Here is a 25,661-nt window from a genome sequence, read left to right as displayed (position 1 = left end):
TCTCATTCCTTGGAGCACTACGACAACATATTTCACACACACAAAAACAAATTGTGGGTCTTGAACTACTTTTGTAACAGTGGTAAATCATTTTAATCAGTTATCACAGACACCCCGCCCCCATCCCCCAAGTTGACCCGTCTGCTCGAAGAAATCCCTCCCAACCTGCACTTCTTCTGAGCAGTTCAGAGATAAGTTTCTACACAAACAATCCATCCTCATTCTTTATTCCACTGACGAGTTATGATCTGACAGATAAGTGGGAACAAATACCTCAGACATCCCTCCCCCCTCCAGATGATAATCTGAACCAACTTTCCCACTGAGATTTCTGAGCGTTTGCCAGATGCACTCACATATTTGTTCAGTGGGGGTCAGAGCTTGATGAATATTTGGCTTCATGGACGAATTAAAATTTCTGCGTTGTGACATAAGGTGTTAACTCTGCATTCCTGTTTGATGACATGAGCAGGGAAGCTATCTTTCAGACCCAGTGCTGAATTACTGACTAACAGACACGCATCTGATTTGACAGATTAAATGTTACAGTTGACCTTAGTGTGAGAGCATCAAACAGCTCCCCCTGCTGCTACTATGTGGTAAAAACAAGAGAAACAATGAAAGACTCAAGCGTGTCAACACATCGGAACTAAAACACACACAACTATTTATTTTCAACATGATGTTGGACGATAACAGTGTTCACGCTTGGATGACAATGTTATTTAAGGGAAATGCAACACGAAATAAGCACCTAGCAACTTTTTATATGTACTCTTTCATTCCACTAAAGATCTAGAATGGCGCTCACGACATGACTCCACCAAAGCCCAACAGCCCCCTTGAATCCAGTCAAGCTGTACTAAACTTCTCAAACTCATGGATATCAGTCGCCTAAACCTGAATTATGGGGATTATCCAAATCAACAAAATGTTCTCTAAGAAATCAGTGAAAATAAAAAAATGGGGGAAAATGAACCGTCTTCTATTGAAAGTGAAATAAAAAATGTCCTTGATCTGACCACACCAACAGTTTTACGGGTTAATTTTCGCTGAAATCCATTTCCATCCAACAAACGGAAAGGGGCGAAAACTGGTCTGAAGACATGCTTGGGGTCATTTTTGGTTCTTTGCTCTTTCATTGACCTAAAAGCTTCAGTTTCATTTAACTAATTAACTAATGTAACATTGAATTAAACCAAACTTATTGACTCAATTACTTTTGGAGTTTCTTTCCACAGCTCTCTTGGAAAGTTCACCAATCTCAACCTACATTACTACATATTCTTTGCCAGTTTGGAATCGACCTGTGAATTCAACACTGACACATGTTAGCTCCTCCAAAAGTTGATTTGTAAACTTGATAGCAAACACCTGCATATGTACACACCCAATAGTCAAAGAGCTAAATCAACCAAGTCCAACTGTCCTTTTAGTTCCATTCATGCTCTCCACATGCAACCTCCAGTTCTGCAGAGCGCTCCTCTCTGTGTCCATCAGCAGGCTGCTGTTAGTCTCTGTGCTGCTTGGTGCATGTAGAGTGCAGTGGGCTCTGTTCTGAACACAGTGTACTGTTGCAGCAGGACTCAGATCAGACAGATGCAGGCGCTAAAACCAAAACAATGAGCTGAAAGAACATATCATGCTTTGCAGAGGCTGAGGGAAATGACTTGTTAAGTGGAATTAGAGTTAGAGATGACACCTTTCATATTACACCCAGGGAACTTTGTTTAGCGTTATAATGTTGAATAAAACCACCTTACATAAACCTGAATGAGAAAATTAAACCTGTGGAAGAAGGCCATGAGATGTAGATAACCTTTGTCAAACTATTGTGTTCACGTTAATTCTTTAAGAATTGTAAAGACTTTGAAAGATTTGTGTATTTTAACATGTTCTTGTGTTTCTTAAAATACGGCGTGAGCTTAGAGAAACAACTGGACACTAACACGACTCTAAAAGAATGATGATACAGCTCTGGGAATGGTTCTTAGCAGCACGTCTGTCTGCATTACAAACTTCTGGTGTAGCGTTAGAAAGACATTAACATGGAAGGGCTATTGAAAGCCACTGATGAGTTGCATTATGGGATATATAGGATGCAGTGATTTGGGGGCTCTAACCAATACTAGAGACTAAATCAGAATATCTTGGCCTTTGCAGCATCAATATTGACCCTTTTAAAGAATATTTCTCTATTATGGAACTGGAAGATGATGAAATACTCCTTTAAAAAGTCAAAGCAAAAAAATGCATTAGCACTTAATGTCATGCGAGTTAAGAGGCGAATGCTGGCAATTAAATTCATTACACTAATCAATACAGCAATTACTCAATCGTCCGTTAGCCTCAAGCCAGTGAAGCAATATGTAAACACGGGAGTCTGAACTCTCCCAGGGTTTGAATCAGCCTCACTCCTCCTCCCTTTTACAAGGCCCCTTCAAGGAATCTCCACATAAAAAAAAAACGTTTTCACCTCCAGAGCCAGAGGAATGCCTGCTTCGCCAAATTCCTCCGCACTGTTTGTTGGAGCTCACAGTGCACGTAGCGCAGGCCAGCAAATACCTGAGTGAGAAGTCACTGGACACGGAGACAGCAGGACGTTATTTCTGCTCTGTTATTGTAATAGTATAAGGGCAAAAATGAAAAACAAAAAAAATTTAGAACTGTTTTCCACTTTATTTCCATTCTATCAGTGTGTCCTTCATTAAAAAAGCAATAAAATATAATGATCCCCCCGAGGCCTTTCAGTGTCTCTGAGGTTCAGCGCCCCACATGGTTGATATTAACATTCCATACAGTGTCTAGTGATGAGGACAAAGCAGGCCGCAGGGGAAGGTTCATGACAGCATTGGCATGGTGCACACATTCCTGCATTAGACTAGCTGCAGGGCCTCTGGCTGCTGGTGCGGGTGGAGGGGCTAGGAGAGGAGTAAACAAGAAAATAAGGAGAGCTACATTATGAGCTGCCTGCTCTCCTTCCCTGCTGTCTGGACAGACATGTGCATATGTGGTATTTTCCCAGTTATGACAGACGTGCAGGGAGGACAGGCGCTCCTCAGCCTCACAGCTACATTCTTGCAAAACATATACCAACGCTGTATTTTAGGCCAAGTGAAAAATTGGAATATGCAGCCTCCTACGGGGAGAAAGTGCAAAGGAACGCAGCTTAATGTGAGAAGTCCGACAAGTGGCTCAGATGGAATTCAGCAACCAAATGTCAGCTATGTGAAGTCTCACAAATACGGCAGAAGACGTCAGGAATGGTCAGCAACCTCTTTAGGCCAGTCTAATCTTTTAAAAACAGTCCAGAAGAAGGTGAAGCATGCGTTAACCCCCGAGACAGATATCAGGCATATTCTCATTTTTTTTCCCTAACCGCAAAATTCAATCATCAGTGCTCATACAAGCTGGAATGAAATGCAACTTAACATGAAACATCTTGAGAACAGCCTCATCTGGCATCGTAAGTGTGTTTACAGATATATTAGATAAATCACTGCAGATGTGTGTTTACTGAATCAACTGGCAAACAATTTGGATCAATTCATAGTAACATCTGAACAAATCCAGGACCTACAGTTTGTGTACAGGACCACAAAAGCGGGTAAAGAGACCTTGATTGTAAGACTGATTTAGTTCAGTTTTACTTTCTTCTTTACTTTTCAACAATTCTTTGTCTTTTTACAAAGGGTTACAAACTGAGCAGAACTAAGCTATTTGATCAATTGAGTAGAAGAGTATTTTGATGAATATTATTATTTAATTGTTACTCATAGAAACAAATGCTCATATTTACATGGTCCATGTTCCTGTCAAGATTGCTTCAACAGATTGTATAAAGTGGTGTGATTGGTTATAGGATAAATAAATTACCATTAGAAAATCTGAGTCGATCATCACCACAATACAAACACATTGCAATAAATGTGACATTTGGAATGCTGGCCTCGTTCAGACCTGGTATTTAGAGATCCTGAGAGATCTCATCTCAAGAGGACAATGTTAAATGTGTGTGCACCTGGTATTACGTCCTGAATGCGTCTCCTGTGACCACTTGTGAACAAATCTCACTTCCTCACTCTACATGCATATAATCATATCCGTCATTTTTGTTCTTGAAAACAAAATGTGTGGTTTTTACCTAATCTGAGTTTAAAGATGTGTCTAATGACAATATGTGTGTGTGTGTGTGTGTGTGTGTGTAAGTGTAAGTGTAAGTGTGTGTGTGTGTGTGTGTGTGTGTGTGTGTGTGTGTGTGTGTATGTGTGTCTGTGTCGGCACAAGCGAGAGATAAAGAGAGAGAGTATGTAGAGTCAGGAGGAGCTGAATGAATGAATCTCAGGCGGTTATGAAGAAAAATTTTACCAATCAAAGTTAAGTATCTGTCATTATGGGTTGGTCAGTGCTAATGGACAGTGAGAAGAGTAAAAATCAGGTTAAACAGTAGTGGGTCTAGGGTTGTTGGTCCATCCAGGATGCCTGGATGTTCTCAAAGCGTCCCAGAGCACCACCCAATGGTGATTGGATCTCAGGACTCAGTTGGGTGTGTTTAGACCTCAACTTAGGTCTGACCATGATTGGATCACTCAGGACGGATGTTAATACCAGGTCTGAACTGGGTCTATGTGATCCAGGTCTCACCAACATCTTAAAAAAACACTTGAGTCAAGTCACCGCTCCAAGCTGCCATGCTGAGTTTATATGTACAAATACATGTAAAAAAAAATACAGATCTCTCTAAAGTTTAATTCTGTGAGACATATATAAAAACGCCCAACAAGAGTTATTCAAGACTGTTCATCTAGGCCCGTTTTTTCACTCACTGACCACTCTGTACAGATGTGTGGGGGGATTCAGGCTCTGTGTCAGTGGGCAGGTACTTGGAGGCTGTTCTGATGTTGTTCTCTCTCATCCCCTGGATGTGAGTGTCCAGTCTCTGGAACAGCTCATTGGTCAGTAACATTTCCTCTTCCAGGAAATGAGTGACCATGCTGTCCGCAGGTGAAGCTGAAGAAGGTTCCTGGGAAGCAGCCAAAACACAGAACTATAGAATGTTTGCTAAGAAGCACAGTAAATGTAGATTAAGAGATTGACCTGTAATGAGTCTCACCACTGGAGAGGTAGCAGGAGGGACTTTCTTCCTGGACACAAGGTTCAGCGAGTCTTCGGAGCTGGAGCTCTGCTGCTCAGCAGATTCATTTGAACTTAACATTGGCACCGCGTTTATCCTGATCAATCTTCTGCTGCTTGAGGAGGAAGAAGAAGAAGCTGATGACTGAGGCCTATCGTCTTGGGCCTGGCTGCAGGGCTGGTCTGTGTGTGACTTCGAAAGCGTGTGCAGCTCTCCAAAGAGCCTCTGGATCTCTCCTTCATGGCGAGTGGTGCTCTCCTGCGGCTTAGCCTCCTCCTGGTGTTTGTGATGTCTGGTATCTTCAGTCCTACGGTAACACAAGCAGGTACATCAGTTTGGTTGATCTGTTGTGCTTGTGTGTCTGTGTATGTGGCCTTTTGGGAATGGATACAACAAACATTCACTCCTGGTTCAAATGGCTCTGCAGCAGCCGTGGGTTTTAATCGGCTGGGGCTCCGACGGGCAGATTGACACCCAGGTGCATGCACTAATTTGGCAAGACAGAGCAGCGAGAAAGTCTTCAGCTGTCAATTAATTTGTGATGGTGACCATGATGCACCAGGGGAAAAAACAGGGAGGCAAGATTCTGTACTGGCAATGGGAAAGGAGCTAATTACCCTTTTTAGCGGGGATCTACATTTTTAAAAAACAATTCGTACCTGCTAATATTGGTTTAGAAGAGGTATCAGACACCTACTTGTCCGGAGCGGGCCGTGTTCGGTCGGTTACAACATGGCTGAGCAGGGGACTTTCAGAATTGTCCTTGATGGACACCCCGACTTGGGCTCGCAACTCACTGAGTGCCTGCCTGAGCTTTTGATTTTCTTGCTCCAGGCTGCTCAGCGAGGAAATGTAACGCTCCTTCAGTGATGCAAGCACGGAGTCCCCCCTCTGAGGAGAGAGAGAGGGGATTCAGTAGAAAGACAAAGAAAGAGAGAAAGAGAGAGAGGGAGAGAGAGAGAGAGGTGAGTCAGATTTTTTAGACACAAGCACTGAGGCCAAACTAAATGAACCATTCTGTCTGATGCTGTCTGTAAAAACCATGCAATGACTATGTTAACAACTATTTCAAAGCAGACAAACCTTTGGTGACTGAGAATCCAGTCTGTGCAGCAGATCCTTCAGATGGTGGTTCTCAGTTTGTAAAGTCTCCAGCTGTGTTTGAGTCATCTGGGAAAATCAGAAACAAGAAATACACAGTACATGTTTTAGTGACACCATGAGCAGATGATACAGATTTACCCAGCACGTCGAAGATGAAAAAATTCTCAGGAATTAGAAGGCGCTGCCGGCTGCCAAACTTTTTGTTTTGTTTTGTAAGTACAATTCAGCGAGACAACCACATAGGGCCCTGGTTAAAAAGTACCGGAACTCCTTTTAAAAGCCTCCAGGTCACGTACACAAACGGTAGAATTTATCTTGTGTCATCCACCATCTCAACATTTGGAAAGAAATTATTTTGCATATTAATTGTTTCTAGTCAAACCATGTAAAGTAATTTTAAATTTTGTGGAAAACTAAAGTACACACTATTTTTTAAAACAAATAAATGTAAAGTTTTTGTATACATCTTAAACACATGGTGCATGTTTATGATAATGTTAAAAGAACATTATTTGCCTTCAAAAGCAGATACAAGTAAAAATCTGGTTTACTCCTATTCTCAAACTTAGAAATGAAAACTATTTATCAAACATCTTTTAACTGAAAAGATACTCTGAGATGTCACAGTGCAGCTGAGGTCCGTGCATGTACAATACGTGTATGTCTGTGGTTTGCTGAGAACATGGTATTAAAACGGACTTTGGTACCGAGGATACTCTCTTTTATTCATATCATTACGTCTTCCCTCTCGTCGCACCAAGTGGTAAATATTGAATGAGCATTGTGGCTCTTTTTCTTTAATAACATAACAACGGAATTTATTATACAAAATAAATCTGTATATTCAAATAGGGCTACTATTTCATTCCTGTTTGTGATAAGAGCCTGATTCTATAATGTATCATTAAACAATTAAAAAATATCTCTATATATATTATATATAGCGGCTGTGGCTGAGGGGTAGAGGGGTCGTCCTCCAACCCTGAGGGTCGGCAGTTCGATCCCCAGTCTGACCCATCTCCATGCCGAAGTGTCTTTGGGCAAGATGCTGAACCCTGAATGGCCCCCCATAGAATAACAAATTGCTGAGATTAGATGCACTGTATGAATGTGTGTGAATGGGTGAATGTAAAACTGAAATGTAAAGCGCTTTGAGTAGTCATCAATACTAGAAAAGCGCTATATAAATACAAAAACCATTTAACCAAAACCATATAATAATCTGTTTATACTAACTCACTTTGAGCTCAGCTGCCTTCTGCTGTGCTCGCTTCACCTCGCCACAGAGCTGGTGCTTGATGTCGGCCGCGGAGCCGCTCAGTGAGGTGATGGTGAGGTTGCGCTGGTGCAGCGCGCCGGTCAGCTTGGACACCTCCTTCCTCATCCCATCCAACTCACCACTGTGAGTCTGCTTGGTCGTCTGAAGCTCTTCTCTCAGCTGCAGAATGAATCCACAGAGGTGATAAGTAAGGGGGGGGTAAAGGTAAGATGCTGAGAACACAGTGTGTGATTGAGGGAAGTTTTCTCACCTTTTTCAGCTCAGTAACAGAAGAGTCATATTCGGTTTTTATGCTTCTCAGGTCTTGTTCTCTCAGTCGAGTCACTTTATCAAGTCTGAGGAAGTCATGAAGGGGAAAACACAGAATGTTTATATGATATCATTTTCTATGTCAGTAATAATACTTCTAATAATATTGATGTATAAAGACTCCAGTGTTCACCTCTCTTTGAGACAGGCCAGTTCAGCCTTGAGATGAACCTCACAGGCCTGAGCACAGTGAAGCTTGGTTGCAGTCCTCTCCAGATCTCGTCTTAGGGTTTCCACGCTGGCACAGCCCTGAGCTGTTAAGCAGTCCTCCAGAGAGCTGTTCACACAAGAACATCCACGGCACAATTAACAGCTAGAACCCTCTATCATTTATTCTACTGCTAGACAACCCCCCATGTTGCTTGGTCCTTTAGCCTCCTCTAACCTCTGGCTCCTATTGCCCCCATCACCACTAACCAAGACCACTAACTACAGAGAGAAAAGTGAATAAGTTCTGTGCCATCCCTCCAGATTCATGATTGTCCAGTTCAGTTCAGTCCAAGAACATCCAGGAAACACTCATAACTTCATTCCACCTGTTGGTAACTTTCTCTTTGACTACTCTAAAAGGACTGCAGCTACCCCACAGTGCATCATCCCCACAGCAACAGTACAGAACGCCCTCTTGTGTAACTTCAGCCGTACTGCATCGTGACAGACAGAGATTCACCCACTGAATGACTTGATCTTTAGCTTGCAGGAGTTGGTTGAGTCTGGCAGCTTCATTACGAAGCCTTTGCTGTTCCAAACTGGCTCTTTGCACAGATGTATCCTGGGAGTCCAGTTGGGCGTGAAGCGGCTCCCGTTCCCCTGAAAACCCCTGCAGAACATCGGAGAACCATTAGCTGATCAAATGATATTACAGCACTTTCTGTTGATTGTTCAATTATCAATAGACTCGAGCTGCAATTGTTAGCTAATTATTGGGCTAACATTTAATGGACAACTATTAGGATAATTTACAAGTCCATACATAAAAGACATTATCTCTGGCTCCAACTTTTCAAATGTGAAGATTTGCTGCTTTTCTTTTTCTCATGGGAAAGTCAAATTCATATTTATTAATATTAGACTGCTGGTTAAAAAAAGTATGTATTTTGAAGATTGTAACTTTGGGTCTTAGGAAACTAAGATTGTGAGAGAAATGCTTTTCCCCACATTTCATATAAATATACTATGATATAATACACAGCTACATGTTGTGACCCAAATAATTAATTGCAGCTAATAAGCATAAGTTGCAGCCAGTGAATAATCAATAACTTTTTTCGGCTCAAACTGTGATGAAGATTAGGAGCTTTCAGCTGTAGTCTGAGCTGTGTAATATTCACATGAACAGCTGACAGGTTTAATTACGTCAAACATTAATTCTGTTTATGTAATGTTTTGAAGCAGCATCCAGAAATGTTCTTTTCGGACTTGTACCAAGATGGTTCCAGATTCATAGAATGTTTTACAAGGAGATAAGTTCACAGAAAAGACTGACCATGTTTACCAGGGAATTGCTTTAAATAGGTCACTGAATGCCTTGTTTATTTCTTTTTTTTCTTTATATGAAATGGACAGAGCCGCGTCATCACCCCCCCTAACCTGTCGCTGCTTGTACATGTTCCTATCAATGTGCTGACCTGCTGCTCTCTCTGGTTCTGTCCCAGCCACAGCTCGAGTGGCCGGAGTCGCTCCAGTTCAAGCTCCTGTGAGTGCAGACTGCTCTGGGTCTTCTCCAGCTGAGTACGCAGATTCTTCACCTCCACACACTCCCTGTGCTCTTTTTCCGTCTGCCATGATGCCGACTGCGTCTGGAAATGAACGTGGTAAAATAACCTGTCTCCATTTTGCCTCTGCATCAAATCGTCTGACTTGACATCGCATGTTAAAGTTAATGTTCTGCTCTTACCTTCCCATGCCTGAGCTCATCAGTCAATCTCTGATTCTGGGCCTCCTGTGCCGTCAGCTGTTTCTGGGATTGGACGTGTTGCTGCTCCCACTCTGCGGCGCGTTGACGATATTCCTGCAGGGTGAGGCAGGGATAATTAAGCACAACCAGTAGATGGCAGTAAAAGGCAATTTGTAGATAAGATTATGTCAAGAAACACTGTACCTCAATCTTTTCATTCAGTTTGGTCACCTCTGAAATGTCCTTCTCTTTCACTCCTCCACTGGTTTCCTTTACATGTTTGCGCTGGAGCTTGTGGTAACTTCTCTTTAATTTATCCAACTGCAGGTAAAGAAAGTTCATAATGCAAAATAAGGAGGGAGAATTAAAACCAGACTATTTGACATCATGACAGCTTTGATTAATTGATCATTGTGTAACTGATAAATTAAGGTGTCTCACCTCTTCACGAACTTTCTGTAGTTGTTGTTCGTACTTGGCATCTAACTCTTGTCGATCAGTCTGGACATCTTCCAGCTGCTTGTGGAGCAGTCCGATCTGTGATCAGAGTGCAGATGGTCATGATATCATAGAAATATGGATAAAACATTAACAAACACAGAACAATTATGCTGCATGAGAAATAAATCTTCTCATTTGAAGATAACTGAATTGCTATCTGTTTCTCCTGAACCCCCTTTAAGAGAAATACGCAGTACAAGTTTAAATAAATGATCCTGACCAGGACATCTTCTACTGTGCCCACTGGATCCTCAAGAGTTTTCTTTAGACTTGAATTTGTTATCTACACTCATCAGCATTGGTGTGGAAATCCACATTAACTGACAGACCAAACTGAGTAGCATCAGGTAAGTGACTGTGGTAAGGATCTTCTACTTCACCTCCAGGTCCCTCCGTTTTATAAGGTTCCTGGAAGTCAGCAGCTCGTCCTCTCCCCCCTCCAGCCGGAGCCTCATGGCCTGGATCTCAGCCTCCCAACCCTTCCTCTGCTGGTTGATCATGATGTCGATCTGTCGCATCAGCTCCTGCAGCTCTGGCTCACACGACGACAGGACGGAGCTGCAATACAAAAACAAAACATCAGAACTATGTTGGATCAACTGGAAAGTTAAGAGAGTTGGAGAGAGTCAAGTCAAGTTAATGAGGCTCTAACTACAGTTCACGGTACCTTAGATATGGATTTTGCAGGGATCCCAAGTTGGCCTCCATCTTGTTAATAACGCCCTCACAGTGGTGTACTCACTCTGTGGACACTGAAGCTAGCTAACAGCTAAACTGACTAACCTAGCAACCTGTGAGGCAGCACCGACGATGCTAACTGTCCACAGACACACTGATCGGTTCAGTCAAGTTGAGCAGACACGCGAGTTAAGTGTCATTAACATAGCTAGCCAATGCTAAAAGCTCAAATGAGCTTGTTTCAGTGTGTACGCTACTTTTGTTTACATCGTCAACTGACTGACTTGAATGGATTTCCTGATGTAAGGCGGTAACTCCACCCCCAGTATGTGACGTCAGCACGTCCCGCGTCACTCCGGGCTGCTGCAGATGTTCTCTGCGCTGCAGTTCCAGATGTTTTCTCTGTAAAATGTTGACATTTATTATTCATGTCAAAGTGCACATTAACCCCTGTCTACGTCCTAAAGTCACACAATGCGTCGGTGGTTACGTATTTGTTTATGAAGCTTGTCTCCATAATAGCTGATTCCCTCGCGTTCCTTATGTATCCACCATTTTATTAATAGTGCAATTTTTCTAACATCCAACAGAATTAGGCCATCGTCATGACTATATATAGATAGTTGTGTTGGCTGAATTGCACACGTGGCTCGTTGGTCTAGGGGTATGATTCTCGCTTCGGGTGCGAGAGGTCCCGGGTTCAAATCCCGGACGAGCCCATTATTTTTGACTTTTCAGTGAATGAAAGGCGCCAGTAGATTAGATTAGATTAGATTCAACTTTATTGTCATTGCACAGTACAAGTACAAATACAACGCAATGCAGTTTAGCATCTAACCAGAAGTGCAAAAAAAAGCCATTAAAGTGCAGACTATTGTGCGTATTTAAAGTGGAATGTAAATAAATAGATATGTACAGTAAGAAATATATATGGAATAGAACAGTATTAACAGGTATTGTAAGATATAAGAACTATGAGCAGTAACTAATATATATGGAATAGTACAGTATTAACAGGTATTGTAAGATATAAGAACTATGAGCAGTTAGAAATATATATGGAATAGTCGCATCATTATCAGTATCCGGTCCGAGCTGGAGCTGTGATGTCATATTCCTTCTTCTGCGGCTTATTTTGTCGCACGTTCATAAAACATACATCAAACCGTGCAGCTTGAACGGGAATGATGCGACTTGTCTATTCTAAGACTTTCGCCAAACGGTTCGCTCTTAAATTGCGAAAAACAGCGGGATTTCTTTTATGGGAATCGATGGGAGCCTTCATCGAAAGCATTGGAGACAGTGTCAGTGGTCAGAGATCAGAGAAATCTCTGATGTTTAGGTGAGCGGCCAGCAGTGTTGCCATAGTTACTTTGAAAAAGTAACTTAGTTACTTTACAAGTTACTTGATTTTAAAAGTAACTAAGTTAGATTACAAGTTACTTGATTTTAAAAGTAACTAAGTTAGATTACAAGTTACTTTATTAGTTACATTCAGCAGCTGCCGACAACACCCCCGCCGCCTAAACATAAAAATGACAACCGGTTTGGCCAACACTAACTTTATTAGACACCGCCGGAGGTTCCCCCCCCCCCCCCCCCCCCGCGCGAACGGAGGGTTCCCCCAACGGGCGCTGTAGCTGAGGTGATCCGCGAGACGGGACCGACACGCGTCCAGAGTCGCTGCCACCGACCGCCGTACCCGGTCCCCTCCAACCGGTCCCCGCCTTCCGCAGCGCCGACGGACACCGCCCCGCGGCCCACTAGAAGGAAAGCCCCCGCATCGCGGACGAGCACCTCTCCCCCTAAAAAAACGCCGAGGAGTGCCGCACACCGAGCCTCCGGCGGCGTGGAGAGGAGGGTGACGGGGCGACTGCTCCCCCAGCCGCAGGACGTGCCCAGTGGTTTAACCACAAATACCGAAATAGTAACGCAAGGTGACTTGGACAAGTAACTTTAATCTGATTACTGGTTTGGAAATAGTAACGCGTTAGATTTCTCGTTACTGAAAAAAGTGGTCAGATTAGAGTAACGCGTTACTAAGTAGCGCGTTACCGGCATCACTGGCGGCCAGTAGACCTGCTCAGTGTATCTCTCTCTCTCTCTCTCTCTCTCTCTCTCTCTCTCTCTCTCTCTCTCTCGACCCGGCAGGACGGTGTTAAAAAAGTATAGGAAGGAACTGTCTAGTGTACTTGCTGCACTCGTTGTTTATTTGTGTTTTCAATGTAGCTTACCGGCGATGTGTTGACGTGTTACACACTAAACGGGATGAAATGCTTTACTATGAGGAAATGTTGGTTTAAGTCGATGTTATTTCCTGCATTCTAGTGGATTTTTGGGTGGTATGCTAAAGATGTGCAATACCTGAACTTATTCTGACTCATGTTCATCTGATCATGACTTGTAGGACCTTCTAGACTTGAGCTGAACATTCAACCAGGAAACTATTGTGGTGCCTCAATGACTGTCTATGTACCACAATAAAGCCTACTTAATAGACCTGTGTTTAAGATTTGACCAAGGTAGGTTGATTGACATTTTGATTACAAATTGGTATTTGGTACTACATTGGTATTCAACTAATTCTTAACTCAAACCTAACCTATATTGTTAATAATTGTATTCTTAAGCGCAGTTAATGATTTATGTTCAGCAAAAAATGACACAAGATTATTTAGGGAGAAATATTTTTCATTATTCAAAGCCTCCAACCACACGTTCCATCAAACAAAAAAGTGCAACAAATAAAGTGCTTAAACAGTAGCCTTTTTAAGCAATACGATGGACCCTCTTCCCCAAAATACAATTTGTCTGGAGCCGCAAAACATATTTGATAACAAAGCTAATAAAGTTTTATATAAAGTTATACTATACTAAACTATAGTTTGTTGCATTTATGAAATTATAGAACGACACAAAAGAAAACTGTTGACATTTTATTGCTATTTTTACCTGTTACAAAAAAGGAAACCACCAAACACTTATGAAGAGGAGAAGAAAATACACAGGCAAGTGTCGGCCTACTTTGAAATAAATTAAACACAGAACTATGTAAGGCTATTTGAGTCCTCCCTGTATTTGTGGAAAATGTATGAAATAAGAAGTAGGCTCTTTTGAAATTAATTAAAAACATATAGCTGCAGCCTGATAGCTTAAAAATATATATTTTAGTTAGCGAAATATTAAAACAAAAAGCGAGAGCAGGTAAGACTGGACTTGAACACAGATACTGAAGCTCGGTAAAACCCAACTGCTGCTTCTGCTCTGAGCAAGAAGCTGAGGCACTGATCTCTGAGCAGCTGAGACCAGAGAAACACTCTGTTTTCACTGTTTACTACGGTGGCCCTGAAAGCTCAACGAACGGCAACTTAAGAAAACACATGCAAGTTGACAAAACACCAGCAAAGTAAAAAAACATCTTCATCAATTTCACAACACAACACAACACATTACAGCAACGCGCTGCAAAAAGGGAAAAGCGCAGCAAATACCGGAACGCGTTGCAAAAAGCCAAACGCGCAGCAAGAAGCCAAACGCGCAGCAAGAAACCAAACGCGCAGCAAGAAGAGGCCACAACACAACGGAAGTGTTTCCAGGGGACAGCTAAAAGTGATGGACACTGCTGCCACAAAAACGTCCAATACACCATAGAAATTCGGTTCCACACAGGGTTCGGCCACCCGCGGCTCTTCGGCCCCTCTGCAGTGGCTGTACAGTACAATGTTGTGCATATGTTTAGCGAACGCTGAACTTAACGAATCAGTTTTCATATTATTAACGTGATTATTGGACGTTTTTGTGGCAGCAGTGTCCATCACTTTTAGCTGTCCCCTGGAAACACTTCCGTTGTGTTGTGGCCTCTTCTTGCTGCGCGTTTGGTTTCTTGCTGCGCGTTTGGCTTCTTGCTGCGCGTTTGGCTTTTTGCAACGCATTACGGTATTTGCTGCGCGTTTCTCTATTTGCAGCTCGTTCCGGTATTTGCAGCGCTTTTCTCTTTTTGCAGCGCGTTGCTGTAATGTGTTGTGTTGTGTTGTGAAATTGATGAAGATGTTTTTTTACTTTGCTGGTGTTTTGTCAACTTGCATGTGTTTTCTTAAGTTGCCGTTCGTTGAGCTTTCAGGGCCACCGTAGTTTCCACTGTTAAGAAGCAGTCAGTCACTGAGCGGCTCCTACACGTGAACGAGCTCTGATCTCACAGTGTCTCTCTGAGCGAGTGAGCGGGGCGGGGGGCGTAGCCCCGGGACCGGTGCACTATCTGGGATCTGGGAGCACACACAGACACACACACTCAACCGCTCCTGCTACTTCACGGATACGATGATGTTTTAAAAAAATTATTGTGACTTAGTCAACCACCAAAATTTTCTTCTGGTCTCGTTGAAATAGATTTAGTAATAGTTTTTATTTTCAAAGATCCATTTTTTTTCAACTCCAATTTGCGTGAGAAATTGGAGTTTGTCACACGGCGAAAGCGTGAGAGTTGGCAGCTCTGAAGAAACCAGGAGTAGAACTACGGAGGAAGTAATAGATACATGGGTACCTACTTATAACCAATAGAACGTTGCATCAGCATGGCTCGTTGGTCTAGGGGTATGATTCTCGCTTTGGGTGCGAGAGGTCCCGGGTTCAAATCCCGGACGAGCCCACTCTTTTCTTGTTGAACTTAATCGACCATTATTTAGACCTATCGTCATGTATAAGACACGTTTTAGTATCATAAAATAATAATGATAATAATAATGCTCTTTATTTGGTTTACATTTTGAATAAGGAGAGTTCACTGGCTGCATCATCACTGTTTGTCTTCATCCTGCCTTCGTCCCCCCACCTGCCAGCCACCACACACTGAACAAAGAGAGAAAGGCTGCCTCCACAGCTGTTGTGTCATGGGGGTTTGGGGCATCATACACACACAATCACACACACACACACACACACACACACACACACACACACACACACACACACAGACACAGTCTGTTCCGCCCCCAAACACAGTCAGACCCTCCCAGCAGGCGACAGATGAGCCGGTTCCCTCTGTCTTCACCACAGTGAACAGCTCAGTGGGAAGGAGAGGTCTCTAACACCGTCTGAGGACCAGGTTTAAACTGTGAGTACACTTCTATTCATAAAAACTATCCAAGCTTCTATCATCATGTGTATTAATGAGAGTTTCTGGTTTGTTTTCTATTCCACTGTATTCAAATGATACAACCTTGTGTGATCCTAATGGATGATGGTTAACTCGGGGGACCCATGTATTAATTTTTAGGTTTTTCGACTTTCCAGTTCAGTTTTGTCGATATTCAAAATCTCACCTAATTTTGAATTCTAAACAAATATGTTTATACATTTTTTCTGCAATCAACCTCGTTGCAATACGACAATAAACTCAGTTTCCTCATGTGCAATAGATTTACAGTGTTGTGTGAGCAATTGTTCTATCTTCTATCTATTTATGTTCATTTTACTATTTATCTCTGTCCGCTGCACTGTGGGAAATGCAACAACATTTGGTTTCCTGGTGTCGAGTTCGTGAATGAAAGTAAACGACTTTTGAAGTTGTATTCTTCTATTGTCCAATTCAAAAAAGGGAAAATTAACTACATTAAAAAGAAAAGTCTGTTTTAAATGTTACTGGTGTGAAGGTACTTGATCCAACAGCACATGTGATCATAATTTCAACAACATTGTAATTTAACAGTGGGAAGAAACTCGCGAATCTTCCTCCTCCTCCTCCTTATCATCATCATCATCATCATCATCATCACAGTGTGTTTCCAAACACTGGAAGTATCATCAGGATTTGTTTTAGTCAGCCTCTTCACCCTCTGGTCCACCTCTGCAGCTCGACCATGGTTCTGTGCGAGGACGGCGAGTGCAGCGTCTGCCTGTCGGCGTACTCGCGGGCAGACAGGGTCCCCCGGGTGCTCCACTGCAGGCACACCTTCTGCGAGCTGTGCCTGGAGACGATGTCACAGACCAGGAGCGGCCTGCTGACCGTGGCTTGCCCACTGTGTCGCCGGGTGACCTGCATAGGCCGCGGCCTCAGCCTGCAGGAAGCTCTGTGGGTCAACAGCAGGCTGTGGGAGCAGATAGAGGAGACGGAGGAGGAAGTGGAGGAGGAAGAGGACGGCCTGAGGCAGGAAGCTGAGGGGGAGCGGATAGAGGCCAAACAAGAAGCCTCGTTACAAGCAGAATGGTGGGTATGACTGTTAACACACACAGACAGACAGACAGACAGACAGACAGACAGACAGACAGACAGACACACACACACACACACAGAGGTTTGCTGATATAATTTTTCTGTTTCCCTCTTGTTGTTTTGTTACTTCTCTCTTGTCACTATTTTGCACATGAACAGAGACATCAGACAGAAAATGTGTGACCTTTGACCTCCCCCTTGTTTCCTATTACTTTCTTATTATTAGCTTCACAGTAGAGAGAAGAGTAATGTGACCATGTTGTGACCATATATCTTTAAAATCAGTGTTGAATTTGAAGAATCTTTAACCCGATTTGAAAAAGAAAACAGTTCCACTCATACCGAGTCATTCACACATCCACGTGAATCAGTGCATTTGTCCACAAAGCTTCTCATTAGCACCTCAGCTCGGCAGTGCCACATTCATCCTGACACACAAACTCTTACTTTTCCAGCATTTCCTCGAGCTCCACGAGAGCAAAGCTGAAATTACCAGCATTCTTCAAGAAGTTCAGTTTGACGAAGCAGCACAGAGAGAGGATCGTACCCGGCAGCAACGTGTAAGTAACAACTTTGTGCCAAATGGCTGCGATGGCAAAGGAATCGTCTCCAACTGTGGGCTGATTTCTGTTTCTCTCTTTTTTTTGAAGGGAAATGAAATCCTGGCGCAGACTGTCATCTGAAGAGACACTTTAAAGAAGAAGAGCTGGACCGAGAGTGACCCGACACGTTCTCACGATATCAGACGCCTCTTGAAGACCTGACTCAGCCTCGTCAGTGGAAGGAAAGTTGTGGCCATGAGGAACAGGATCCATTTGTGTTCCTGTCAACACGTTGTTTTGTCCTCAGCCAAAGGCGCCCCTGTCTCCGCATTATTTATTCTAGGCTTGATTCTCCCAGCTGGTGCTGTGGGATTTGGTCCAGCTGTCCCAGAGGGGCTGACACCCCGAGACCCCTGAGACCCCGTCACAGCAGATGGTCTCCTGAGGACGTTCCCTTTGACATCGGAAAAGAACTCATCATTTTCTTTTTATTTATGATAGCAAGTAGCAAAAGTATTTAATAAAACTATTTTTTGAAAGAACACTTTTTATCAGCATTCTTATTTACTAATTAATGCAGATGGTCCCACGTGTCTCTGGGAGATGATTTAAAAGAATCATGAGCTCAAAGCAGGGACGCGACACCTCTCCACTTTACACTGTATATCATTTATGGAACATTACCAATTTAAGTGACTCAAAATATGGGACGCCAGTTTGGAGATTTGTGAATAGGTTAATGTGACGATTAATTTTGCAGGGCCGATACACAACAGAAAACATGTCACAAAAGAATCAGTGAGGCATGAAAGTGGATTATAATCTGCATTCATCGAGCATCTGGCAGGTTTTCCACGTTCGGAGATGTTCGAAAACTGGATCACTTTCATGCCTTTAATTGCATGTGGCACCATATGTGAAAAAGAGGGTTTGTCGCCATGTGTGTGGAGCGGATTAAAATCTCAGTGTAAGGTCGGTATTAAGTCTCATTGTGCTGAGCGTCTCAGTCATATTAAGGTCATTGTTATTTGCCTGTGGCAGGGGAGAGAAGTCCGTTAGCTGTCAGGCTGGTTTGGTGGAGAACTGGTTTCGACAGGCGGTTTGAACTGTCAGATATACAGAGTCTTACTTTGCCATTCAGGGCCGGCTGTGTACTCCCCTGTTTTATCCCAGTGACTGAGCATGGAGCTGAGTCCAGCCTCTAAATGATCTGGCACCATTAGCAGCGTTTGGCAGCAGCTGCCGTCTGGACACCAGCAGAGAGCAGACAAACAAAAACAGGGCTGTGGAGTCAGGATGTCACAGGACCAGTTTCAGTTTCGCAATGTTTTTACTGACTCCTCATGTTGTCCTGGTGCAGTTGATCTCTGGGATCTGGGCGGAAAAGAACCGGAAACAACTCCCGGTGCAGGTTGGCGTTGGAAGAGGACATGTTTAGAGCATTAAAGCAAGTACAAGTAAAAAATCTAAAATACTCTACAACAAATACGATGACACATTCTCTAAAAGGAAAGCATTACTGAGCAGACTGTCGTGCTCTATTGTTTTGATGGAGACTTCAGAAAATCCTGCTGCCATTAAATATGTTTGTGGCTCAGTCTATTAACTGCCTTGCTAGTCACCAGACCAGCCTGCAGTGGTTAGGTATATTTACTCAAGTAATACACTTTAAGTACAACTTTGAGATACATGTGCTTGATTGGGTATTCCTATATAATGCTACTTGATTCTAGAGTTAAACAAGGTTACTTCCCTTCGAAATGAAGTGGAGGACAAGAATCAAGTAGCATCAAATAGGATACTCAATCAAGTACAATTATTTCAGGATTGTATATCAAGTACATTTCTTGAATAACTGTACTTAGTTACATTCCACCACTGCATACTGCTCATGGTGACTAATGAGGCAGTTTTTAGACTGAGACACAAACATATTTAATGTCAGCATCAAAACAATGGTGCAACAGTTTGCTCGGCACTGCCCATTACAACAAGCAGTACATTCCTTTTAAAGTTGGTGTAATACTCTGACTGAGTGTCTGGAGGAAAATATAAATACTTGGAGTACTTGTGGGTTCTTACAAAACAGGCAGTCTGAAGACTAAAAGTGCAACATAGTGAAAACAAACTCCAACTGTGTTAGTCCCAGTGTTCACTTCATGATGGTTCATTTTAAGTAAAATATATTTTTTAAAGTGAACTAAAGAAACAGTTGAACAGATTTGAATATGAATTGTTTGTGTTCCTTGCAAAGTGCTGGATGACAGAGATCAGAACCACTCTGACGTCTGTAACTCAGATGAAAACAAGGAGGTTTTGACCACGGCCAGTTTCTAGGTTACAAGTAGAGACTCCAGTTCCCATATGTCCAAATCTTGTATTAAAATAATACTTTCTTACTTTGTGTCTATTCCTCAATGAATGGGTGTGGTGTTAAAATATACTATTGATTAGCAATTATAGCTCATATTCACAAATCACAATTTGTCTTAATTAGTCTGCTTAACAAGGCCTGACATCCTCTGCCCTTAACTCTCAACAAGTGTGAGGACAAACTACCCCCAAAATAATTTTAACAGGGTAGAAAGAAAAAAAAAAACTGAAACTTCCAGGAACAGCAAGTGAAGGATCTCTGTCCCAGGACGGAGAGAAGTGCAGTAGATGTCACTCCTCCATATGTGGGTTAACCCAGGATTGGCCAATACAGCAGGTAACCGTCATCAACAGAAACTTGGTGAGTCAAACTAGAAGCCATGCATGCTACAACATGTATCAATACATGTTCAGTACCTGTTTGACACAATTATTGTGTCATTATTAGTAACCAACATATACATCAGACTGCATAGTACTTTAATTCATGACAATGAATTACTCAGTTAGAAGAAAGAAAAGCCTGGTGCAGGACTTTGGTAATCAGACATCTTTATTAATCGTTTGGAAGAGTCATGCTAGTTCTCTGTACAGTGAGTGGAGCGTCGTCTCTGGACTGTGACAGAACATACACACCCTCAGGGAATGGCCATGGCCATCCTCGAATGCAGCCCCCCCCCCCCCCTCCCCCCCACACACAATACGCAGAGACTCGTGTTGCATCACTTGGTCCATTTTGAAAGGGAATGTTAAAATGGGCCTTCAGGAAACAAGCTGTGCTCCCGCGTTGAAGCATACCTACAAACGTCTACAGCTACGGATCAATCAATTTGTCCACATTGAAAATAAATACCCATGGAGTGGTTTCTGAGGGAGAGCTCTCCCCACAAGGCTGTGTGGTCACTCATGAGAGCCGTACATTCCTGGTGCAATAAAATAAATAGGCAGCAACACAAAAGGTTCACACATTATTCGAATTTTCTCATGTTGAGGGATTTAAACTGGAAGTGAAGCTTTGAAGAAGACTTTCACTGTGTCTCATTCATTCAGTTCTCTTTCACTGTCCCTGCCTCTTCTCATGGGCTGACTGGTGTTTACGGTAAGCCAATCAGATATAGCCGTGACCTCAATCAGCCAATCAGTTCGTCGCTGTCAAACTTTTAATCTGTTCTCTCTGTCATTCTAGTGATTCTGAATCACCTCTAGTCTCCATACAGTCATCACCACTCATTTCATTAACCGCCACCAGTGCCTAGAACCTGGGGGGTGGGTTCCCTGTAGTATGCAACCACGCCCCCTTTCAATCTTGATGACATCACGAGGGGCCAAATAGATCATATCACTTTCATTTCTTAATGTGCACGGCAATACATTTTGTTCATTCTTCGAATGAAGTGTCTCCTGATTGAAATGCAACCTTTGATCATTACCAGCATCCCCCAGCAGTTTTCCAGTCATGGTCTGCTGTGAAATCCCAGCCTCTTATTATTATTATCATTAATATTTGGCTCATTATGAGGGTTAGAGAAAAAAACAGTGCTCCCCTTTAATGAACATGTGTGAACAATTCACAACTGATTTACTCTACTCTAACACACAGGACCTCAAATGTTCTGGAGATACAGATTTGTTTTTCACTCTAGTTCTAAAACATGTTGTGAAAAAGTGCAGTAAGATCTCACTTCAGAGACGGGTCAAAGTAGTGTTCTCAACGCCAGCCGACGTCACCACCAGTACGTTACGATACCAGGCTCTGGTAATAATCAAAAAAGAAGACAACAACATTGCATAATGCCAACAAGGGATCAGTAGTCAGTTACAACTTAAGCAGCAAAGAAATCGTCATCTCAGTGGGGGACATCAAGTGACAGCTTCTATGACAATCAGTCAGGTCTTTTAAATTAAGTGACCGTACATTTACAAACTTCAAATGAACCTGAATGATCTACATGTGCAAATTACTCTTTTTTTTGACAGGAATATAAAGTTTACAATGTTTAAGGTCTGATCACAGAACCTGATTTAAGTCTACAGATCAGCGCGCAGAGGACTTTCTGTTCCTCGGTGACACAAGGCGACGCCTCGGCTCCTCCGCCGCTCAGCGACACGTGCACACGATCATCATCACTACCACCAAGATATCACACGACTGCTGTGAGTGGGGGAGTCTATGACGTCCTGCAATCAAACGGTGACCTATGTACACGGTGCCTCAATGTGACGACTTGGCAGTGGCCCTCTATATATATATCTGCATTCTAACGTTGCCTATACAGAATGCACGTTTACACACACACACACACACACACACACACACACACACACGACAAAAACTATTTTCAGAAGTCAAGTATACAAATCCAAACAAAAGACTTGGACTATCAGAGTGCATTAAGTCACTGGTGTAATGTTACATATTCAAACCTGTTTACATTGGTAGACAGTACCTATGCTCAAAAACTAGGCATGCATTAGATACTCAAGATGTCAGTGTTCGTTTTGGCCAAGTAACACATCGCTACCTATGGATCACACTGAGGTTACGGGTGCTGTGATTGGTCCACCAAACTGCAAGGCTGGCCTGTGCCGCAAGATTAAAAATGGTTACGTTTAGGTAAAGCGCCTTCACAAGGTCAAGTGTTGGCATTCAGTCAAGAGGGTTATGGGTAATGGTTTGGTGTTTGTGAAGAGGGCCCCTCTTTGCCTATAACAACAGTGATATCCATAAGAATACATCTACAACCACCTGATCTTTCCGGCTCCTAGATTTAGAGCTGTGTTTGTTTGCATCTTTAAAAAAAAAAAACTTTTCCAGAGAGATTTCCCTGAATATACAAATATAGAAAAAAAGAAAGTGGGGAAACTTGCATTTCTACCTTAAAAAAAAATTGTATACACACAAAATGCAACTTCTCCTTTTCCACAAGTCTCTTTTTTCACTATTTTTTGTAGGTGACGCTACTTTAGAATCGAATTCACGTATTGCTACTTCAAACTCATGACAAATTGTCGGGTGAGGACGCCAGATTCTCAACGTGCAAAGTCAACTGCAGGTTAACCAATAGTAAGCAACATAACAAGCATGTGGTGTAGATGATGTTCTCTTTTTCCAGGGGAGATGCGGAGCATTAACAGGAGCAGCCTCCTTCAGTCGTCTGCGGCTCCTGCGGTTTGTCCAGTTTGATGTCGATCACTGGAGAACATTAAGGAAGCTTCGGAAACATTTGGAATTGATCAGGCACATTCACCTGAATTCATCAGTTTGTATATGATTCATTTAAAAAACAGTGGTGGGTTAATGTCTGATTACCTCCACTAAAGAGGTTATTGTTTCACTGATGTCCATTTGTTTGTTGGCTGATTTAAGTTTGCTTGTAAGGAAGATTTCACAAAAACTACTGCACAGATTTTCACGGAACTCGGTTAAAAGGATTTTGTATCCGTCAGAGAAGAACCCATTCAATTTTGATTCAGATCAAGATCAAGGAGCATATCCAGGATTTCTTTTCACTTTCAAAATCAGGCACATTTAGACCAGCAGCCCAACACTGCCGATGCCAGATCATTCAGAGGTTGGACTCTGACTCTTGAACCACGTACTAAAAAACGGGCCTAGATAGAGACAGATCGCTGATGCATTAAGCGCCTAGAGGGAAATAAATCGTATTTAGAGGACTGATATCTGTGAGTGTGTACAATTTAGTGCAGATTCCTTGAATTCCAGGGGACTGTTGGGCCTTGGTGAAGGTATGAGCTCTACTGAGGGATTTCTGGTTCTCAAAGACAAATATTTGAATTCAAGGATCGTAATACAGCTTTACTAACACTAGATGGTGCTACATCCTAGCTCAATATATTTTGCAGATCAGACGTCAGGGATTCTAACGTCCAAAAGATTTCAAATGGGAGTCGATAAGAAAACACTGTATAAATCACCAGAGAGATGCAATTAAAAGCGTTACTCCTAATATATTTATTTCTAACCAGTGTATTCCAGCGGATTTTGGACATGGTGGCGGAGTTGCTGCTGGAACTAAATATCCTAAAATCCTCCTCTGACAACATGTACAAATTATTCAGCTCAACAGGGAATCCACTCCTCTATTGTTGGTGTTGTAATAAACTGAGAATGGATGCTGGCTGCAGTCTCTGGCACTGCTGTGCATGTCTAAGGAGAGGGCATAGAAGAACTGTGGCCTACATATTGTATGCTAAGTTAGTCTGCAAACAGCCCCACTGTGGCTTTCAAACGCTCGTCTTACAATGGGACGCTGGCTGGTGCTAACTGTTACATGCAGCAGTTAATGTGTGTGTGTGTGTGTGTGTAAGCGTATGTGTTTTCCCATTTTATACAATAATAATACTATAATAACTTTATCTGTAAACATGTCATCATGTCATGGTTTCATATGAAGGAGCGTCACATATACTTGATGTTCCCGTTTGGATAGTTTCCCATCTGGGATGTGGAGGCTTTATCTCAGCAGCCGACATTACCAAACCAAATGAGGAGCTGCCGCCCTGAATATTTTACTCCTCTTATACCTGCATGTGTGTGTGTGTGTGTCTCCTGAACAATGAATAGACTCATTATTGTGCAGACATTAGCGGTATTTTGAAAGAAAGCCACATTTGTTTCATGTTATAGGGTAGTACCAACATGGATTCATAAAGCATGTAATAGCTGTTTAAACAATAGCATCGTGGATTAAAGCTGCACGAAGCAATACCTGTCAATTATCGTTATCCTTCAGAGTAAAGCACAGGAACAGAAATAAGCCTGAGCATGAGGACATTTCTGAGTGGGTCTAATGGGACTCAGTTTGGGGAAAACCGCACTGTTCTCTGTTGAGGCCACTGTATATTTTATGACTTGTAGTGAAAACATGCTGACTCGTCAAGTGCAGCTTTAACTGCTCCACCACAATACAACAGATCGACAATCACAGTGTCAATCTCACTTTAGACGACATAAACAAAACCATATAGGTTTGCATGGAAAAGATCTAGATTGAATCAGCATGGCAAACAAATTAAAGATGAATTTAAAACCTAATTCAATAAAACCATCATGGAGCGGTGCCTTTTCTAGTGTGATTTGTTTTACTTTCTGTCTCTCTCTTATTAACATGACTGAAGCCAGCACATGATCTGGCTCAAACACCCTCTTCCCTCTCTCTGGCTGCAGAGCTGGAGTGGTGATAATGTACAGTGACCAAGCTGAAAATGGTTCTCCGATAGAGGGCAGAGAACTCTCCCACTGGCCCTGACACCCACCATAAATCAATGAGACCCGTCCATCTCTAATTAAACCTAGCAATTAAAAAACACAGAACAAAGTGTTCATCATGAATAGTGTTCAATTTTTTTTTTTTTATTCACAAACCTATCACTTATTCTCTGAAGGAAACACAGGGTACGTGTGCTGTCAAATATTCTTGTTTTATAAGTGTTACCTTTATAAACTCTGTTGGTTATGTGTTGAATTTCCTCAACTTTTATAAACTTTGTCTTCAAATGCTTTTCTATCACAGTGTGTGAATGAATACTGAATTTAAATAAGCAAGTAAATATATCTAGTGCATCCTTTTAAAACTTTAGGTTTAAGGTTCAGTGTGTAAACTTACTCGGCCATA

General features: G+C 42.3%; 3 protein-coding genes and 2 non-coding genes across 6 annotated transcripts in view; 3 read left to right on the top strand and 2 right to left on the bottom strand.

The window, feature by feature from the left end:
• Positions 1–650: 650 nt before the first annotated feature.
• Positions 651–11,215, bottom strand: cep63 (centrosomal protein 63). Its single transcript, XM_053431286.1, has 14 exons — positions 10,892–11,215; positions 10,605–10,782; positions 10,165–10,260; positions 9,928–10,044; positions 9,724–9,837; positions 9,455–9,625; positions 8,501–8,646; positions 7,960–8,103; positions 7,768–7,852; positions 7,479–7,676; positions 6,218–6,304; positions 5,832–6,025; positions 5,114–5,441; positions 651–5,023 (listed from the first exon to the last, which is right to left on the bottom strand). The coding sequence occupies exons 1-14, from the start codon at positions 10,930–10,932 to the stop codon at positions 4,823–4,825; spliced, it is 2,100 nt and encodes a 699-aa protein (XP_053287261.1). The 5' UTR covers positions 10,933–11,215; the 3' UTR covers positions 651–4,822.
• A 334-nt stretch (positions 11,216–11,549) lies between these two features.
• On the top strand, positions 11,550–11,621 carry trnap-cgg (transfer RNA proline (anticodon CGG)). Its single transcript has one exon. It is a non-coding gene; the product is annotated as a tRNA-Pro (tRNA).
• Positions 11,622–15,475: 3,854 nt separating this feature from the next.
• Positions 15,476–15,547, top strand: trnap-ugg (transfer RNA proline (anticodon UGG)). The gene has a single exon. It is a non-coding gene; the product is annotated as a tRNA-Pro (tRNA).
• A 91-nt stretch (positions 15,548–15,638) lies between these two features.
• im:7152348 (uncharacterized protein LOC559250 homolog) lies at positions 15,639–18,194 on the top strand. The gene is made up of 4 exons (XM_053430949.1): positions 15,639–16,012; positions 16,607–17,104; positions 17,566–17,670; positions 17,761–18,194. The coding sequence occupies exons 2-4, from the start codon at positions 16,758–16,760 to the stop codon at positions 17,804–17,806; spliced, it is 498 nt and encodes a 165-aa protein (XP_053286924.1). The 5' UTR covers positions 15,639–16,012; positions 16,607–16,757; the 3' UTR covers positions 17,807–18,194.
• Positions 18,195–22,398: 4,204 nt separating this feature from the next.
• rab6ba (RAB6B, member RAS oncogene family a) overlaps positions 22,399–25,661 on the bottom strand; it is a 47,514-nt gene continuing 44,251 nt past the window's right edge. For both annotated transcript variants that reach the window (XM_053431070.1, XM_053431071.1), the window contains exon 8: positions 22,399–23,218. In XM_053431070.1, coding sequence (XP_053287045.1) covers positions 23,154–23,218 — 65 coding nt within the window. In that variant the 3' untranslated portion in view covers positions 22,399–23,153. The remainder of the gene's footprint in view (positions 23,219–25,661) is intronic.

This window comes from Pleuronectes platessa, chromosome 9, assembly GCF_947347685.1.
Source record: "Pleuronectes platessa chromosome 9, fPlePla1.1, whole genome shotgun sequence".
In the NCBI taxonomy this organism is placed as follows: Eukaryota; Metazoa; Chordata; class Actinopteri; order Pleuronectiformes; family Pleuronectidae; genus Pleuronectes; species Pleuronectes platessa.
This window is presented reverse-complemented; position numbering and strand designations above follow the sequence as displayed.

What these genes read in the sequence shown, in the direction of transcription:
- cep63 (XM_053431286.1), bottom strand. Translation starts at nt 10,932, where the DNA reads ATGGAGGCCAACTTGGGATCCCTGCAAAATCCATATCTAAG. An exon ending in AACTGAATGAAAAGATTGAG is followed by an intron (nt 9,838 to 9,927) that starts GTACAGTGTTTC and finishes CTCACCCTGCAG; the next exon opens with GAATATCGTCAACGCGCCGC. An exon ending in CTGGCCTGTCTCAAAGAGAG is followed by an intron (nt 7,853 to 7,959) that starts GTGAACACTGGA and finishes TGACTTCCTCAG; the next exon opens with ACTTGATAAAGTGACTCGAC.
- im:7152348 (XM_053430949.1), top strand. Translation starts at nt 16,758, where the DNA reads ATGGTTCTGTGCGAGGACGGCGAGTGCAGCGTCTGCCTGTCGGCGTAC. An exon ending in GCCTCGTTACAAGCAGAATG is followed by an intron (nt 17,105 to 17,565) that starts GTGGGTATGACT and finishes TTACTTTTCCAG; the next exon opens with CATTTCCTCGAGCTCCACGA. An exon ending in ATCGTACCCGGCAGCAACGT is followed by an intron (nt 17,671 to 17,760) that starts GTAAGTAACAAC and finishes TTTTTTTTGAAG; the next exon opens with GGAAATGAAATCCTGGCGCA.